At 45.2% G+C, this 18,466-nt stretch overlaps 2 protein-coding genes across 6 annotated transcripts in view; one reads left to right on the top strand and one right to left on the bottom strand.

The window, feature by feature from the left end:
• Positions 1–500: 500 nt before the first annotated feature.
• Positions 501–8,596, top strand: LOC121595874. Its single transcript, XM_041920207.1, has 5 exons — positions 501–565; positions 2,341–3,264; positions 6,563–6,712; positions 6,784–6,947; positions 7,008–8,596. The coding sequence occupies exons 2-5, from the start codon at positions 2,850–2,852 to the stop codon at positions 8,139–8,141; spliced, it is 1,863 nt and encodes a 620-aa protein (XP_041776141.1). The 5' UTR covers positions 501–565; positions 2,341–2,849; the 3' UTR covers positions 8,142–8,596.
• Positions 8,597–11,108: 2,512 nt separating this feature from the next.
• Positions 11,109–18,466, bottom strand: part of LOC121595873 (potassium voltage-gated channel protein Shaw-like) — a 57,044-nt gene continuing 49,686 nt past the window's right edge. For 3 of the 5 annotated variants that reach the window (XM_041920205.1, XM_041920206.1, XM_041920203.1), the window contains one exon: positions 11,109–13,556. In XM_041920205.1, coding sequence (XP_041776139.1) covers positions 13,120–13,556 — 437 coding nt within the window. In that variant the 3' untranslated portion in view covers positions 11,109–13,119. Of the gene's footprint in view, positions 13,557–17,828; positions 18,262–18,466 lie in introns of all 5 variants that reach the window. The other 2 variants (XR_006005209.1, XR_006005210.1) reach the window with 2 other exon arrangements.

Consider the following 18,466-nt stretch of genomic DNA (forward strand, 5'->3'; position numbering starts at 1 on the left):
GATCAATCTCTAGTGCTAACCAAAACAAACTCCCGAAGGGTCATTAGCACCCCCGGCGTTAGATCCAAACCATTCCGATCCTTCGCTCAAGAGTGCTTCACGGGCTCGTTGTGGTGTTTCTCACTTAACGCCCCTTCGCGCGAGGGTTTGTTTAGTGCAGCATCCCACCGAAGCCTCGTCCAATGCATCCGCTGCATCCAACATTCCCTTTAAACCAGCAGCAAAGCGTGCTGGTAAGCGCATAAACATTTGACCTTCCTGAGCCCTGACTAAGAGACGTGCGCCGAAAGGAAGGAAGTCGGAAAACGAGCAAAGAAATGATGATGATCTTTTTAAACTTGCATCGCTCGTCGCTCGTGTCGGGGCAGTTCGGTACGAAACGGAAGGCATGAATCATGAATCACGAGAAAGAAAGATCTCTTTCTCCCGGAGAGCATGAAAGCGATCGTGCCGACCGGTGCTGATCGCGGTGGATCGGGTGTAGTAGTAGTATGCTTTAAGTGATCGTCTCGAACGGACGTGTCTGTGGATGGACACTCATGTGGTCGTGCTTTGAGCAAAAGAGGTTTGTTTTCGCGCGTGCTTGTGTGTGCGGTGCAATGAAGATGAAGTGCATCGAAGATGAAGTGCATCGATGCACATCGCATAACTCATTTCGCTAATGAGGAAAGGTGTTAATGGGAGGTTTTATGTGTATTTTGATGGGCGTGTGAAGATAAGCAGCGCGAACACTGAGTGGCATTCGATTAATCAGTGAGATATCAAGCCGCGCGTGTAAGATGTGAAGCTAACGAGACAAGACTAATGATTTTTAATTAAAAATTGATAAAACATACAAAATGCTATCAAAGAAATCAGTGAATATCAGGCATTTTGTACTTGTTTAGCAAAAAAAAACTTCGAAAAAAACACGTCACGAAAAGGGAAACACATTCCACCGCAAAACCAAACATTTCTAACTGAGTGTGGTCGTCCAGTGATTAAAAAGACATTATTTTTGTGGGTTACAAACACACCCTGGAATGCTTCCCCGCAAATGACCAACTTCTCAAACACACACACGCGCGCTGTTCCTTTCTGCAAAGACAATCCGACAAACTCTCTCGCTTCGGTCCGAGTCTCGTGCGCGTACAGTAATTGGAGAAAGTTTGTTGCAAGCCACAAACGTGCGTGTGTGTGTGTGTGTTTGCGTGTGTCTCTTGTGGGGATGCTGGTGCTGCTGCCGCGGGCAAAGGCGCAAGATAATGAGAACGTACGAAAGTGACAATTTTTGCGTGCGGTCGTGGTCAAGGAGGGGTGAAACGGCTTGGACTTCATTCAAAAGTTCGTTCCGGGTCTAATGCTTTCTGCCAACAATAATTGACTGCTGATTGGAAGTTGATGAAAGCGTAATTAATTGCCAATACCATTGTGAAGGCTGCTTTCTGTAAAGGGAGTGTCTTGGCATGTACTTAATTTCGTTTTTTTCATTACTTTGTGTGAAGGTTAAAGAATGCATCTGAATTAAATTATGTTCCATTGAAAATATTGGCTTAATTAAGTCACTAGGATATTCATAGGGGCATCCAAAAATGCATTTAATTTCAAGCAATTTCCATTCCCGTATTATAAAATTGTTTTTCTCTTGCGATTAATCGAAAACACGACCACATACACACACACGCCCTCCACTCAACATGTCAACAAGCTTTATTTTAATATGAAATACGTTTCCCCGCAAAAAAAAGCTCTCTTCCTGATAACACCCATACACTGTTTGCAGAAAGAAAAACAATAAACAACCCTCGGTGTGTGTGTGTATGCTTCGCCAGTAGTTAGGTTGGGCCAAAAATTTACGAGCTGAAAATTGGTCCGCTCCTTTACATCCACCCTGGCCGCCACCGGTTCGCTGGTTCCGTGATAAGAACTTTAGGAGGCAGCAAAATTTCATCACCGTGTGCACTGTGTGTATGTGTGTGTGTGTTTGTGGTATAATTTATGCATTCATTTTTATGCTACCGCTATCCGCCGCATACCGTTACAGTGGGTCGCGCGTGCGTGTGTGTATGGGGAAATTGTTTTCCCGCTGGAATATTGTGCCGGTCAAAAGTTGGTACTACACGGTAGCGTGTTTGTGTGCAGCGGTGTTTTATTTAGTGGTAATTCAAAAACAACAACCTTTCCCATATGTATGTGTGTTTGTAGGTAACATTTTAAAGCGATATACACACACATTCTGTAAGGTTGGTAATGCCTAAGTTTATGAGTGAAAAGGTCGTTAAAAGAGCACCAAAAAAAGCTCGTGCTATTTAAGCTACTGGTGAAGCCTAATTAATGCCTAAACGGTTCAAATTATAGCAGCAGGTCCTGTTTATGAGCTGATGTGCTAATACCACCCAGGGAAAACGAAGAAGACAAAGTGTGTGCCAGTGTGTATGTGTGTGTTTTTTTGGAGTGAAATTTAAAAGTGCAATGAATAAAAGCAACCGCACGAATGCCGCACGGAAGACAACGCTGATGGCTTAAATTTCCCTGTGACCTAATAAAAGTTTCGATTCGCTGAGTGTGTGGTGGAAGTGGTGGAAAAAGTTCAGCAGTGTCATTTCATTTTGTGACCTCATAATTCCTAATTATTATGTGCAAAAGCCAAAGTTGTTGTGTTGTGTTGTTAACGCGACTGCTCGAATGAAAATACTCGAACCCACCAAGAATGCCAGTACCGAAGTTTGGCCAGCGCTGAAAGCGACCGCAACCACAAGCGCAGCTGTGCGAGAACGATAGACCTCGGACGAGGGAGGGATTTACAACCTTCTTCAATATTTATTGCCTACTTTGAGCGGGACGAGCCGTTTTGAATTTGCATCGTCAGCATGACCACGGCGCAGGAAAGCCGTTCCGCCGCTCGAGCCCGTAAGCGAAGAAAAAGGATTCACACCGGTTTGAGGTCACCGGTGCCACTGGGTTTCGTTGTGCTGCTGGTAGGCCTCACGGTAGGAGGAGGACCCACCCCCGGCTCGGCCGCACCTTCCCTGTCCGCCAAATCGTGGCCCTCGATGAAGACGTACGACATTTGGGGAGCGCCAGCGGGCCACCAGCAGGACCCGGAGTCAGGGGCAAGGTCGAGCGATTCCTTTGACCTAGTTACGAACCGGTACGGCAACGGGACGGCAACCGGTTCCGTGCGGCGCAGCCGGTACAGCTACGGCGAATCGACCGGTGTCGCTTCCTTCTACGGTGACGCAAGCAGCCGGCAGCAGGGCGGCACAAGACGGCGCTCCGGGAAAGGTAACGTTTGTGGCGGGAGGGGGGGTTTGTAACGGAGGTGAAAGTTTTTCGCTAATCGCTGTGTATGTGAAATTCTTAGCCCTCGGGGTTTGTCATTTGCTGGGAAGGGTGGGGAAGGAGCACATCCCCTTCCCCCCCCACGGGAAAGTGGATGAGCAAGATGGGGCAAACCGGATTCGATTGAGTGGGGGAGGCAAAGGGAGGTGTAACAACAGTTCGGACAACAGTTGTTTCGTGTAACAGCATAATTGTAGTGTGATTGCATCGGATCGGATTGGCGTGGTTAGGCGATGTTTTGTTCCTCCGGCGGCAAGCAGCAAAGCAGGGGAAGATTGCAACCTTCGTGGCGAAAGTTCTGTATCTGGTCGGTTGAAGGTCACGGAATTAAAGCAAAATTAAAGGTTGGTTGTGTGTCTCTGTGTAGAGGGAAAATGTTGTGATATGAATTGAAATGATGATTTATGATGATTAGGCGCCGCTTGTTGATCAAGATACGTATAAAGCTATTTTGTTTTATTTCAATTTTGCTTTAGCTTATTAAGCTTATTATTTAGCTTTACATTCAAATAATTTGTATGTTAGCATACGTAAAAAACTTACAAGTTTCAAATGAATTATGAAGAATACGATAAATGTTCCTTCTACTTTGTTATCCTGGTTGGCAAAAGAACAGAAAATGGTCTCGCTCCCTAATAAAGGATAGTCTTTCTCAGTCTTTATTTTACCCACAACAGTATAGCCATTCTCAATGCTACAAAGAAATGGTCCAAATGGAAATATAGAGAAATGTTTTGAACAATTGAAGGAGAATTAGCCGGTCTCGTAGTACAGTCGTCAACTCGTACGACTTTAATAACATACCCGTCATGGGTTCAAGCCCCAAATGGACCGTGCCGCCATACGTAGGACTGACTATCCTGCTATGGGGGGATCAATAAGTCACAGAAAGCCAAGCCCACAAGTAGTGGTACAGGCAGGCCTTGACCGACAGCGGTTGTTGAGCCAAAAAGAAAAAAAAAAGAAAAAAGTAAATTCTCAAAATTTTCAGTACAAAATGGAGTTAGAAGTGGAATTTTCATGGGGGAAAAATGTTAAATATTTTCCTTAAAAGTAGATATGAAAAACGACATTTTCAAAAGTTCTTTACATATTAGAATACAATTTTAAGCATAACTATAAGCTTACAGGGTTTCCCACGATTTATTGGTCAGATCTCATGATTTTTTGGTGCGTTCCCACGATTTTTTGGTCGTATCCCATAGATTTTTGGTTCGTTTCCATAATATATTGGTATTTTCCGACTGGATATCAATACAATGGGACCAAAAAATTCTGGGAAACGACCAAAAACTCGTGGAAACGCACCACACAAATATGGAAACCCATTAAAAATTGATGGGAAACGACCAATAAATCGTGGGAAACCCTGTATTGAGGAGAATAAATAGAGAAGTATGTTTTCTTTATCAGATAGGAATGCATATTACACTAGGAAAGGCCTTACAAGAATCCTATTGTTTTATATAACTAAAAAAATCTCAACAAAAGCAAATTTAATCTGTAATATAACATGAACTACCGTTCGAGCAAGCTAGCACCTATCACATCCGGTAAAAGAAACGATAAACAAATTTGTTTTTGCACGAAGAAACCAATGCTTGTTGAACTTTTCTGATATTGACCAAAAGCAAGGCATGATAAATCGACGTACCAGGGAGTGTAATATAGTTAGCATTCAAAAATTAGCCTGCATGCTTTTAACATTGATTAATGATCCGTGCATCTCCTTTATTAAAACACACCATTTTACAAACAGTGTGCTGAATATTACACTCCAACGCGCGCACACACACAAAATGCTCTTGCTAAAAGCTTCCTAAAATCCACTTCGCCATCCTGCTGTGAGCAGGAACTGAAATGAACCAGGAAGTTAAATCATTACTTACAAGGCGATTCAAACTACACAGGGCCACCCTGTGCACTCACGCGCTGCGATGCACCATTCTGCGATGCACCCTTACTAAGTAAGTGAAGCAGAGGTTTTTGGAACGCAAACTTCATGCACCAAGCGCCTGCAGCCGATCGTTCGGAACGGGGAGGAGTAGGTTTTGGTAGTTGGTTAAACAGATCTGACACCAAATTAACAAACGACCGACCGTACCAGAACCACGGCCCTGTACAGTGGCGTAATGCTCCCTGGAAGAACGCAGCCGTGTGGTTGCCGGGCAAAACAATAACAAGAATAAGCTACCTCAGGCCGTTTGGTAGAGGCACTACGGCGGGAAGGTTGAGCTGGAGCCTAGAAGTAGAGTTTTGTAATGCTGCCGGTAGTAGTACTAGCTGTTGAACAAGCTAAACACGTTCACCGTACACGCTGCAGGAATAGAAGTGCAGTGCAGGAGGACAAAGTTTGTGCTGGCTTTCTTCGTGCAGAGGTCGGGATTGGAGGTATAGGAGACGCTTGATAGCGTAAGTTCACATTCTAGACACGACGTCCTACATGGCGTTTGGTTGGTTAGCAGTTTGCAGGATAGGAGACATGGGAAGGCTGGAGACACTTGTTTGCTCTGCACACGCTTGGGTATGCATGCTAGAAGCCGTCGTCGTCGTCGTCTTGGGATGTGGAGAAGACGGCGTGGTTAATTGGGTGCTGAATAATCCATGGTGCGAGCTAAAGTAATCGTAAATGGGTTGCTGAAGGTTCAGCGCACGGGCGCGCAAGGGCTCTGCTGGTGAGAAAAGCCGATTTAAAGCACCGATAGAGGGGAGGAGGGGGGGCAAGCTTGCTGGAATCATTTATTTTGAAAGCATCATCTAACTAGCATTTGTGAGGTCAAGTTTGATGCTAAAATGTTCCGAGAATGCAGTACGCTGCTACGGGCAGCTTTAATGCACCTTTGGCAGGCTGGAGCAGCAGGGAGACAGTTGAGGGAACGTTTTAATGGCCCATCAAATGAACTCCCGATGTAACCTTTCATCCCAGAAAGCCAGAAATAGGATACAAACAGCCTCACCCCAGGCTAAGCAAATAGCCTCGATGCATTGCCGTTCCTTTGCTTCGTCCATCCGAAAACAGATCAGTACTCGGGGGAGGTGGGAGCAAACACCACGTATCGAGACAACACGTCCTCATTACCCCCTCATAAGGCTCATGAATAGTTAAACACACACGTCCTCCTCCCTGCCCGTAGTTTCTCTCTGGAGGCATTCGACGCCATTAAGAATGCCGGATTTTGATACCTTCTCTCTCTCTCTCACTCTCTCTGACTATCTCTCTCTGTGTTTCCTTCGTTTTCAGTGCTGAACTTCCTGCCGGTACCGGTCGATGACGAATGCCTGTCGGATGATGGTCGCCGGACGGGCATGTGCATGAACGTGTACGAGTGCCGCATAGGGGGCGGAACGGCACGGGGCCAATGTGCACTCGGCTTCGGCGTGTGCTGTGTGTGTAAGTATCTACGGCGGTGGCGTGTGTTGCTCAATATTGCTTGCTGTTGAACGGCATTACTCCATTCCCAGTCGTTGCCACCTGTAACGAGGAGATTGTGAACAACATTACCTACTTTGTGTCGCCCTCGTTCCCCGGCATCGTGCCGAAGGATCTGGGCAGCTGCAAGCTGAAGATTAAGCTGATGAATCCCGACATCTCGCAGCTCAAGTTTGATTTCATCCACTTCGCGCTGGTATGTAATGGGCGGTCTTTATTGAAGCTCATCAGTAACCAAGTGACCTCTCGTGCACAGGGTCAACCGAATCGACGAACGGGGGTGTGTGAAGGCGACCTGTTCCGGCTGATCGGAGGCATCAGTCCGTTTGATCTGTGCGGACAAAACTCGGGCCAGCATCTGTACTACGATTTGAACCCGAAAAGTCGCGCCGAGGAGCCGATTGAGCTGGAGATGAACTTTGCTTCCCGGTCGTTCGCACAGCGGCTGTGGGAGATTCGTGTGTCACAGATCCCGTTCAGTCAGCGGTCGCCGAGCGGATGCATGCAGTACTACACCGGATCGGAGGGTCTGATACAGACGTTTAACTTCGCGGAGAATGGGCGGTATCTAGCGAACCAAAACTACCGTGCCTGTATCCGGCAGGAGAAGGGTATGTGCTCCGTATCGTACGAACCGTGTGATGATCAATCGTTTCGGATTGGATTGCCGGGTTCGGGCGGACAGGGAGCACCGGGAGGAGCAGGAGGAGGCCCACTAGGGGGCATCGGATCGCCAGGAGGATCGGCGGGACCAACCACCGGAACTGGACCGTTTTCCGATCCATCGTTAGCGGATGATCCTCTTGCCCCGGCAGCCGATATCCCAGTGGAACCTTCCCCAGTTGCAGATCCAATCGTGGAAGCACCATCTCCAGAAGCACCAGCGGCCGATTTGGAAACGGCAGCCGATGAACCAGTTCCGGCAGAGGAAGATCCCGATGTTGCTGCCGATGAGCCAGCGGCGGATGAGGAAGGATCTGGAGGTGGCGGTGGTGGATTCTTTGATGGGTTTTTCCCATCGTTTTTCTCTCGTAGCATCTTTGATGAGGAAGAAGAACATATCAAAGCTCCGAAAAAACGCAAAGGTAAGGCAATGTCACGTGCCGACTGGCACGCTCGTCAGTTCGAGGGCATCAACTGTCTCGATCGGATCACATTACCGTGCATCGTGGAGGACTTCATAGGCGTAGGGATGGGTGATTTGCCCAGCTGCCGACCGGTACACTGTGGTAACTCGCTGTGCCCGCCGGGAGTTTCACCGTGCCGGGTGGAGACGTCCGTTACACCGTTTCGGCTCGGAATACACTTTGGCGAGGGAATCGATCGAGGTAGTCCGGAAGATAATATCGGCGCGTGTATCCGGTACAATCAAATTCCTTGTGCGGGATAGACTGTGTGAGTGAGTGCTTCGTGATTTGTACAGGAAGAAGAAGCGGCGAGAAGTCTGTAAAAAAACTAGGTTGTAGCTGTGTGTGTTTGTAGACTGGGTGGGGAGTGTGCTGAATGTATTTATTTGCCATGAACGAGTGCGATGAAAATGTAGGTTAGTACACGTGTAGACAGTAAAAGGTACGTAGAAGAAGAGAAGTATTAGGTTACTGTGCAAATCGTCATGCGACTTGGTTCGATTGCACTGCATTTCATTAATTCTTCATCACATCACTCTTCTTAATACGAAAATGCATTATAGAATAGATCTCTACCACTGCACCACTCGATTAGTAATGTACTGTCCTGCACTGGAGGTTTCAGTTGAACGTATATTCAGAGTTCCTATCGAAAGGAACTCGTCCAATAGCCTTGACACTGGCTGTACCATAATTTATTATAGAAATAAACAAACAAAGATGACAGCTTTGCTAAAATAAAGTAATAACCAACAAAGAATTGCGTTGTGTAATGCGTGCTGCATACCTTACGGCGCAATGTCATGTGGGTTGCATAGTTTGAGGCGCTTTTTGTTGGTGTTTTATATTTAGTCAACGCTATTTCTGAGCTGCTTTACGGTTCAAAAGATAAGGATTTTCCTGCGTAATCTTCACATCATAATCTTGCGACTTAATAACCATCCGATCGACCTTTTCCATCACAGTTCAATCATCTCGTGATCGTCATATCGCCGCAATAAAACGATGTCATGAAAATGTGCTTCCAATGGAGAGAGAGAGACATCGAGAGAGAATCAAATATGAAACAACAGCATAAGCACCTTTACTTTTACGAGCCCTGTTCGTTTAATGTGGGCCGAAATATGGTCCCCATTCGTTATGGGGCGACGACCAGCGACGACAAGAACACTCCTCAGCGGGGTGGTGGTGGTGGAGAAGAAATAGGAAACCACGCTTTATGCGACGGATAACGGCAGTAAAACATAATTTCTATCACTTCACCTCCACCAGAGTATGGGCGGGGTGGGCGACCTGGCACGTTACCGCACGTCGGGGAAGAAAGACGCGTGAAACAATTGATTGTGGCAGTTTATGTAGGTTAAGAGCATTCCGTTGTCATAAAGGATTCGGAAGTCTGGCTATGCGGTGTGCGTGTGTGCGAGTGCTTTCGAATGGTTCCAATTTCGTGCTGGTGGTTTTTGGATTGGAGAAGGAAAATTACGATTCCCTTGGCTGATTTAAAGTGGAGCTGTTTATGCTGTACAAGGGTAACCTTTGTTGAAAGGTTCAAATCAGTAACAAGATGGTTTTATGCTAGATATAAAAACAGGAATTGTGGTTATGATACACTTGTTAGCAAAAAAGAGGGGACAGATAAGCAAGTCTCTATGTTGGACTTGAGTTGAGTTTGTAGGAGTTGCACTTTAACATTTTAATTAAAGAATAACATATTAGCATTACGTTGAATCTTCAATGGAAGTTGTTTAATGAAAAGTTCAAAGATCATAGAAAACATTTACTTGCAACAAATGAAACCATCATCACGGAACACGGCAATATCAATGGGAAATGTTTTAATTAACCTTTGCTTGGTTGTCGGCAAGCATAAAGCTCAAACGGTCCAACATTGGTTGATTGCATTTCCCCCCACAACTAATCGTACAATCGTGTCGTTGACGTTATTGCTCAATTGCTTTTGCTAGATGGCCAGCTCCGTGCCCATTGTTCGTTTCGTCATCCGAAAACATAATCACAGTGGGAATAAAATTGAAATGTGTTCCCCAAATTCGGCTGTGCAAAGCTTCATCGGTCCCGAAACTCCGGGCCAGCCCCAAAGGTAGTCGTAGGTTGTATCGTTCGTTCTGATTTAATTCCCTCCGGAGCTGGATGGGATGGTTTGCGGGAATGCGTCCAGCTCGGGAACGGCCCGGCACACGGGGATAGCAAATGAGACTAACTTTCTCCAATTGACTTGAGTTTAATGGTTTCTTTATGAACTTTTGTACTTTTGCAAAAGCCTGGGTGAACTAAAACGGGCACCGAGTCGGTCAGCTGAATGCGGCGCACAAGCCTTCCTGGCAGTGGGACGAGTGCAAAAATAGCCTTCCTCGTTTCGTGGGCAAAGAAAAAAAGAGAGCCAAACGGCAGACTGCAATTTGTGCCATGTAGTTTCCACGAACTTTCCGGCTGCTGCCCCCTCAGATAGGAAGGTTCACTTTCAAGGGCTTTAGTTGTTCGACTGCTGCCGCTCGTCGCGCCGACCGCGCTTCGGAATGGAATTCAGAATTACGAACACGGCACACGGCGGTGGCGCACAGTGTTCTTGTTTCGGAATGAAATTTTAATCTCGTACTTTATTACCTCCAAGAGTAGATGGTGCTGCTGCTGCTGCTGCTTGTACGATTTGCGCTTTTCAAGGAACGAGAAAAAGAGAGGGAGAGGGATTGCGAATTAAAAAAAAAAACTTCTTCGACCTCGACCGTGAAAAGATTGCAACGGTTCTTTCGTGGCAGCAAAACGTGCTTCTGCTCAGCTGATTGGAACAGAGCAGGTTTGTCAGGGGTCCGCGAGGGAGTGCACAATTCATTGCAGTACGATTTTAATGTGCCACAGCACAGATTGAAGCATCCGAGGGGGAAAGCGAGCATAAATCTTTGGCCAAAACAAAGGCCCCGGCGAACGGTGGTGAGCCAGGTGACCAGGTCAGGTGTTGTTGTTGCGAACTGGTTGGTTTTATCAACACAAATTGGAAGGACTGTTTTTTTTGCTTTGTTCAGTGACGAAAACGAGAAAAGGCCGAAAAATGAGAAAAGTGTGATCCTTTCGGAAGGGTGCGAAGCGTTATCGTGCTTCGCGAGAAGCAAACACGATAAAGAGATGAGCTTTTCAGCAGTCGGGGAAAACAAAACAAAAAGGCGCAATGCCAAATGAAACACAGAAACACTTTGTCACGTAGATTTTTGCGGTAATTATTTTTATTGAGACCCTCGTTTGGAAATTTGCTTTGCCAGTGGGCTTTTGTTTTTATGTGAATAGATTCGTCCCCATCCACTGCTCGATAAGTGTCATTCCTTTGTATTTCCTATGTCCTGTGATTATCAGCATGAGCAGAGTGGAAAGGAGCGGGTATCGGGTTGCCATAAACTTATTGCACACGTTAAGTTAGACACGATTTCTTTCCAACTTTTTCAAACCCCCAAAAGTCATGGAGCTTTATTTTTGCTCGCGTCCGTCCCTTTCTGCAAGGATGAAAACGTACAAATCGGATTATACAATTGTCTCCAGTGGGTATAAACGCTTACGCTCCCTCCCTCAGTAAGTAAAAGATTAAAAGGCAAAAAATCAAATAAAAATTGCATTTTCCTAGTATTTGTTTGTGCTGGGATAATATTTTTCATTCATTTTCCGTGTTTTTTTGTTGTTGTGCTCCTGACTCCTGTCAGACATCACCTTGGGGGAAAAGTAGGGAAAATAAAGGATAAAACAAAAAACAATAAATGACACTGATTTGCTGCAGCACCCGTTTGTTCACTCTCGACTCGTAAAGTGTTATCTTATGAGCTTTGGGGGAGATTTGTGTGTTTCATTTCTTTATTTTCTGAATATATTTATTTGCTTTCGTTTATCGCTTACTTGAAGTAGTGCGGCAAGTAGCTAGGGTTGGTTTTGTTTTGCGCATATTGTTAATATTCACTTTTACACGTTAAGCTTGATAGATTTTCTCAACCAGTGTATCGGTAAGTGTGAATAGTTCTTTTTGTGTGTTTCAGCTTTTGCTTTCCATAATTTCTCCTCCTGTCATCTGCAAACGATAGTTTTGTGATTTGTTTTACTTTTCTCTTTACTTTCTCCTTTTCGGCTCTGTCCTTCTTTGTTTTGATTTACATTAATTGAATGCATTTGCATTGAAGTACACCGCACTTGAGCTTCTGCTGCAGGGAGAGACGATCAAGTTTTGTGTGAATGAGTTTATTTATTTCCCATAGTGTTCTAGCAAAAAGTTGTAAATTACATTTCGAACGGTCGCACACATTTGCCTTCACACTCATGCACACACGACACACCCGCAGGATTTGCCTTTCCTTTTTTATGCTTTTATATCTACTTTTATCACATTCAATGCTTATGATTCTGTGTTTTGCTTTCTTTTATTCATTGTTTTTTTGTTTTAGAGTTTCTTTTACAAACAATACAGTTTGGAGGCAAAGCGTTTAAAACATATACAGAATTGTAAATAGAGTTCAAACATAATTGATTTTGTAATGAATTGGAGTGCTTGTGGGGCATGAAAAAAACAAGATTAAAAATTAACATGAAAATGTGCAAACATGTCATTCATTTAATAGAAACCTTCACAGAGATGCGAACGATTGGTGTATTGGTTGGTTTTTTTTTTACAAGAACTCTCAGGTGGATGGTAGAAAAAGCACCATGACAAAGCTTACTTTAGCGTGTTTTCGAGCTGAGAGCATGAAGTATAAAATATTCACGTTTATTTAAATACATTCTCCAGGCAAACAGCTGTCTTACAAATATCCGATTAAAACTATGCGCAATCATTGCAAGGTGTATGTGCTGCCGTTTATTGCCTGGTTCAAGCGCTCTTAGGCATAATTGAAAATTGAGCCACCTTTCTCCTTCGCAGGTCACCGAACAGATAGTGTAGCTATCGCACCCAACTGCGCTCAGATTGAAACGGTTGGCTGAATAAGTGACAATTATGTTACACACACGTACAAAAAAGAACACACACACACTATCGAACGAACTGTACGAAACGGTACGGGGAACTAGAGAGCCGGTTCTCATCCATCTGGCGGCGGCGACACGGTATCATCATATACAACGGGGTTTACAATTCATATTTACAACGCTTACAGCTAGTAAGGAGTGGGTGCGTCTGCAAAGTGTTTGGCATTCGGTTGGCGGTGCTGGGCGGTTGCCTACATTCGGGCGCGGCAGGGCGGTGCACGCGAACGCTCAGAGAAAACTTTTCTCCTCGCCGTTCGCCTCCTTCGCGGTGGTGCCATTGCTCTTAAGCACCGAGTTGGCCAGCTGTCCGCTGGCGCTTTTAACGATGCTGCTCTGGCTATTACTGTTGGCGATCGTCTTTCCGCCGGTGCCGTTATTGCTGTTGGCGCTGTTCTTACTGTTGTTGTTGACGGTCGTTGTGCTGTTGTTGTTGGTGCTGGTCGCATTGGCGAGCGCTGTAATGGTCAACCCACCTGTGCCACTGTTTGCGGTCGGAGTGGTAACGGTCGGCTTGTAGGTGGAGTCGCGCGGCACCAGCATCATCGGCGTCGGTACGATGCTCGGCGGCCGAACCTCGAACGTTGGCTTGCACATCGCGAGGGCTGGATTGGTGTGCAGGCCCACGTTTTTCGGGCACATCGCAACGATGCTCGCCCCGATCGGACCTGCGGGCAGGGGTTTGATAGTGGCAAAGAGAGAAATTAGTGCAAAATGAAGCTTCAAATTGAGGCGACGGGCAAGATATGGAAAGGAACGACAGGTTAACGACATGCCTGAAATGTCTACAAACAATCATAAACCATCGAAAGAGATTGAAGAGAGATAGAGAGAGAGAGAGAGAGAGAGAGAGAGAGAGAGAGAGAGAGAGAGAGAGAGAGAGAGAGAGAGAGAGAGAGATACACACGTAAGAGTGATAGTGAGGTTGAAGAGATAGAGAAGTTACACGATCCGACAGTCGGATGCCAACACGGAACATCAAACGAATCTCTAAGAAAGGAGTGTGATACAACTGTGGATCTTTCGGTTTTTCAGAACAACCATACCATAAGGATCTACTTGAGAAGGGAGCAATCAAACACTGTTGCTACACAAACGTCAATAAAGTTTAGGTCACAAACAGGGTGAATAAAAATCCATGTGATTTGTTATATGATTTGACATATTGAATGAAGAAGTAAGTGTATTTTAAAGACGAATGAATATGAGTGAAAGAAAACAGATGAGTTGTAACCACTATTGAATGAAGAAAGAAATGATATGATATGAGAATAGCATAGCTGTAGGCGTTTACACTACACCAAAACGCCCAAAGTTATGCAATTTGCCTAACAATAGCTACACAAACACCGAGCATGGCTTGGGAGCGTAAGAAACACCACGAAATTGAAAGATCGTTACAGCAAAATGATGCGTTAATGTGTTGTCTACCGTAACTCGCATTCGAATGACCTAGCCGGAGCCGTATAATGGCTTTCGTTACTGCCATCTTCAGCAGCTCGAAGCAGTCATTTAGGACGATGATTAGCACGGCACGAACCGGCGCCGGCAGTGCGTGTGGTTAATTTATGATGAAGCTTAGGCGGTGGAGATTTGAGATAATTTGTTTTAATCTTTCAGCAGCCGGCAACGGTGGCAGCGGATGGAAATGGGAGGCGATGAAAGGGGGAAATGGGGTGAGATTGTTGTTCGCGTGCTTAAAGGTGATGACTTTCTTAAGAGGTCTGGCGTGAGGCGAAATAGAATGTTAATGCGGGAAACGTGAGAAGCTGGTGTGATGATGCAGGACGAACAGGAGAAACCCATTGACACACGCGTGTGGTTCTAAATGAAGGTGTCATCGTGTGTACTGTACATTGTACGTCTACGACTACGTGGGGACGAAACACTCAGGTTGCTACAGGCTAAGGAGGATGGATGTCTATATTTATATAAAGTCAGACGACAACATCAAAACTATCAATTGCCATTAAACACATACAGGGAAATCAGTTACACACACACAGACACACCAACACACATAAATATCAATGTCACTATCATAGGGGTGGAATCTACTGGAACATAACACTTTAGAGGTGGAGATTATCTATGCAAACGATTAAAAATTAACGACAATTCTGAGTCCCAAGGCTCACTCAGCGACAGTTTGTTAGATGCTTAATATCCCTTAACGTATTGCTGGTAGCTTATAAGGCGCAGTAAATCAGGAATATAGTTTCATTATTGCTAGAATGTCTCGGTGGCATTCTTGTAACGCAAGACAGTTGGCTGACGAGTTAAGAAACAGAGTGGAGCATCTTACAACATCAATCACAGGAAATCTGGCGTGATGTTTCGTGAAGCACAAATCCCGACAAAATTGCTCGAATAATTCCGAGCAACAAGCAATCTCGACCTTCACTCGTTGCTGCCCTTTGAAGCCCAGGGAGCAAGAAATGCAAATTACCGGCCCGGTGTGTGCTAGAGTGAATGAATTTAATTACGAAAGATTTGAGCACCGCCCCGAGCGGGTTCGCTGCAGCATGCAAAAGAGAGCAGTTTAGTTTGCAGCTCAGTGATGAAAAAAGCATGCCTTTGGAAGAAGAAAACAGCCAGCATCAGCTGATTGGAATCACTTCATTCGTGTTGGCAATTTGTACGCGTTTTTGTTGTGCTTCAATATTGACACGCGGAACTTGCAAAACGGAGCATTGGAAATGGGAATGTGCTGTGTTTTTCCCGATGGAGAGTAAAAAAAAAATATACGCGACATATCAGCAGAATCAATATTTGGTTGCCTTGTTTGTAAGCCCGTACCTTTCACCGCGGGTCGGTGTATCGCGATCGCATCGTGTGGTGTTGTGGCTCGAAGTGAAAAATATCCCGAAATAGGGCGAACGTTCCCAAAGGGAAGGAAATGGGGAGCCTTTTTTTACTTTAGCGGCAGTGATTGGCCCAGGGTCAGAACGTGGGTCAATTGAGTGAAAGAGAAACCACCGCTTTTAGCGGCATCACGGCTCAATGGAGCAAAATTCCATCCGCTGCGTTATCAACCCTGTGGACGAGATTTTGGCTGGTGAAAAATAGCTTGTGTGTTTGGTTTTTCATGCTTTAGGTCAAGGAAAAATTCCAACCCATTCATGTAACACAAACGTTGGAAGGATCGAAGGAAAGCATCGCTCTCCCGTGCACGGTACGGTAGAGCAGCACGATGCTTCATAAGATCGGTATCGTGGCGAGCGACCTGACCCGGTCTGTTCCCTTGGCAGCCAATACACACGCAGCATGGCCACACTGCCCGGTGGAACATAATGGGTAGCAGAATTAGTTGTGAATAGCCTTTGCTCCAGCTTTTTGTTTTATTTTCCCACCCTCCGGTGTGATAAACGATGCCAAAAAGGGTGAGCATCGGTCGTGGAAAGCGTTAGCTTGCGTCCACTGTATGAGGCATGCGGGAAAGAATGTACTGGAATCATTGTTAGTTATTTTGGGAAATTTGTGCTTGCTCCAGACCAGCGTTGCACCTGCATTTTTATACTGGCAGATAAGAAGCAGTACCTTTTGGTCAACGACGTGTGAACTAACACGTGGAACATGTTCCGAGAGAGAGATAGCAGCTTTTAAAAATGTTCCAAAAATCAACATTCACACACGGGTTCGATAAAGGATCTGGCAAGGGCCATCGGGGAAGTTGCAATACAGCAACGAAGCCAGTGCCAGGATGTTACAAAAAAAAAATGGATACAGGTTCTATTCTGGGTGCAACAAAGGATATAGTTTCTTTTTTAGTGACGTGTAACGATGCTATCATTGCTGACAAGCCACACTGGGGTGATGGTGCTAGTGAAGATGGTCAAAATTGGTTGCAATTATTATTGTATTTATTTTTAAAAGACTTTAAGGACATTCAGCACATTTTATACATATTTTCAATTCCTACTAAGAGCGTTTTTTATACGGATTTTATTAGTATTTTTGACCACTCCTTTCCCAACCGTGCAGTGATCATCTCCATACAACTATCCGCACGAACGCTGTTCACTTGTCTGCATAATAATAGTGGTGCCTTATTTTAAATGTCTCTTAGGAGCTTTATACAAAAAAAAGTTTATCCCCTCCCCCCGAAAATCCAATAAATCACACAACACATGTCAAAAAGTTCGTTTGGTGATGGTAGTAGCATGGTGTAGCGTGCTATCGGTGCGTTTCGTGGCTACTTGGCGGGGTTGTGTCGTTACTGCTGCTGGTGTCAATAAATCAACGGATAATCAGCCAAGTGTTGCAAACGTAGCAGTGAGGGAAAAGGGAAAGTTTTGTTGGTCGTTAGAAAGCTGGAAAGTTGGAAAGTGATGATACTATTGTTCTGGTTAATAAATTGCTAGATAAGAAAGGAGCTTGTTAACTTGCTGGTGGCATTATCTATATGCTACTGAGAGAAAGAGAGAGAGGACACAAGGAATGTAAAAGTTGGGTATTATAATGTTCTACGAACGAATGCATTGTCTTATACCCTTGAACAACTCACACACTAGTATGGAACGCTTTACGCAACGAGAGCTAAAGAGGAATCATTCTCGAAAAAATAGGTCCTTTGGAGGTGGTGGTGGGGGGAGGGGGGGGGTTTAAATTTTGAGGCGGGAACAAACTTCATGAACGAACAATATGCTTACAATACAAACGGACAGACACAGCACACACACAACAGCTACAGAGATTGCTGGAACGGAGATTGGGTTTTGAAGATGTTCAGTACAAACACAGGGGCGTATAGGGGGGACAACAGGAGCAATAATGGGAAAGAATATATTCAGTATAGAGGACATTCCGGGAAACAGGAAACAAATCAAAACAAACGTATATCCCGTCAAGATGGAAACGAGATCAATAATGAGGGTAATAGCGAAAAAATACACGGGACAGAAAAACACGCTAGAGAAATCGGAAATGGCACGCTGTACCTTCCCGGAAGATGAATTGGCTGTGACCCCCAAGGACCTCGGTGTGGATGACATTTTAACACTTGTGTACAAATAGACACGCACCGCTTTGCGCAATGGGAAAATGTGTCCCCGTTCGAGCTCCAACCAACGCCAAACAAAGTTGCAGTTAATCAATTTTAGCTAATTTGTATGTTACATCTTTGGGGGAGGTTTTTTACCAAAATACCCGGTGGGCGAAATTTACGTTTGCATTTCCCGGTTTTTATTACGCTACTCTCCTGAGATGAGGGGGAAGCGCTTCTTTTCTTTTCTTTTCTTTTTGTTTGTTTGGATTTGATTCACGGTTTTCGCTTCTCTACTGGCTTACTCTTGGTTTGCTTCTAGTCTCTCGAGAGCTTCGTGTTGACTTTGACCAGATTCATGGCGTTCGAGATGCGCCGTTTCGTTTGCTCTGTGAAGAGAGAGAGAGAGATAGATAGACAGAGAGGGAGAGTGAGAAAGAAAGCGAGAAGGCACAGCAACTATCAGATGATCAGGCGATCCACTTCTCCCGGGAAGCCGGTGGTGGTGGTGATGGTGATCTGGCAATGGGAATGGAAGCGTTTTCCCGCTTGATTGGACCGTGGCGACTGCGACTGGGAGGACGACGGAGCGGG

The sequence above is a fragment of the Anopheles merus genome, chromosome 3R (assembly GCF_017562075.2).
Source record: "Anopheles merus strain MAF chromosome 3R, AmerM5.1, whole genome shotgun sequence".
In the NCBI taxonomy this organism is placed as follows: Eukaryota; Metazoa; Arthropoda; class Insecta; order Diptera; family Culicidae; genus Anopheles; species Anopheles merus.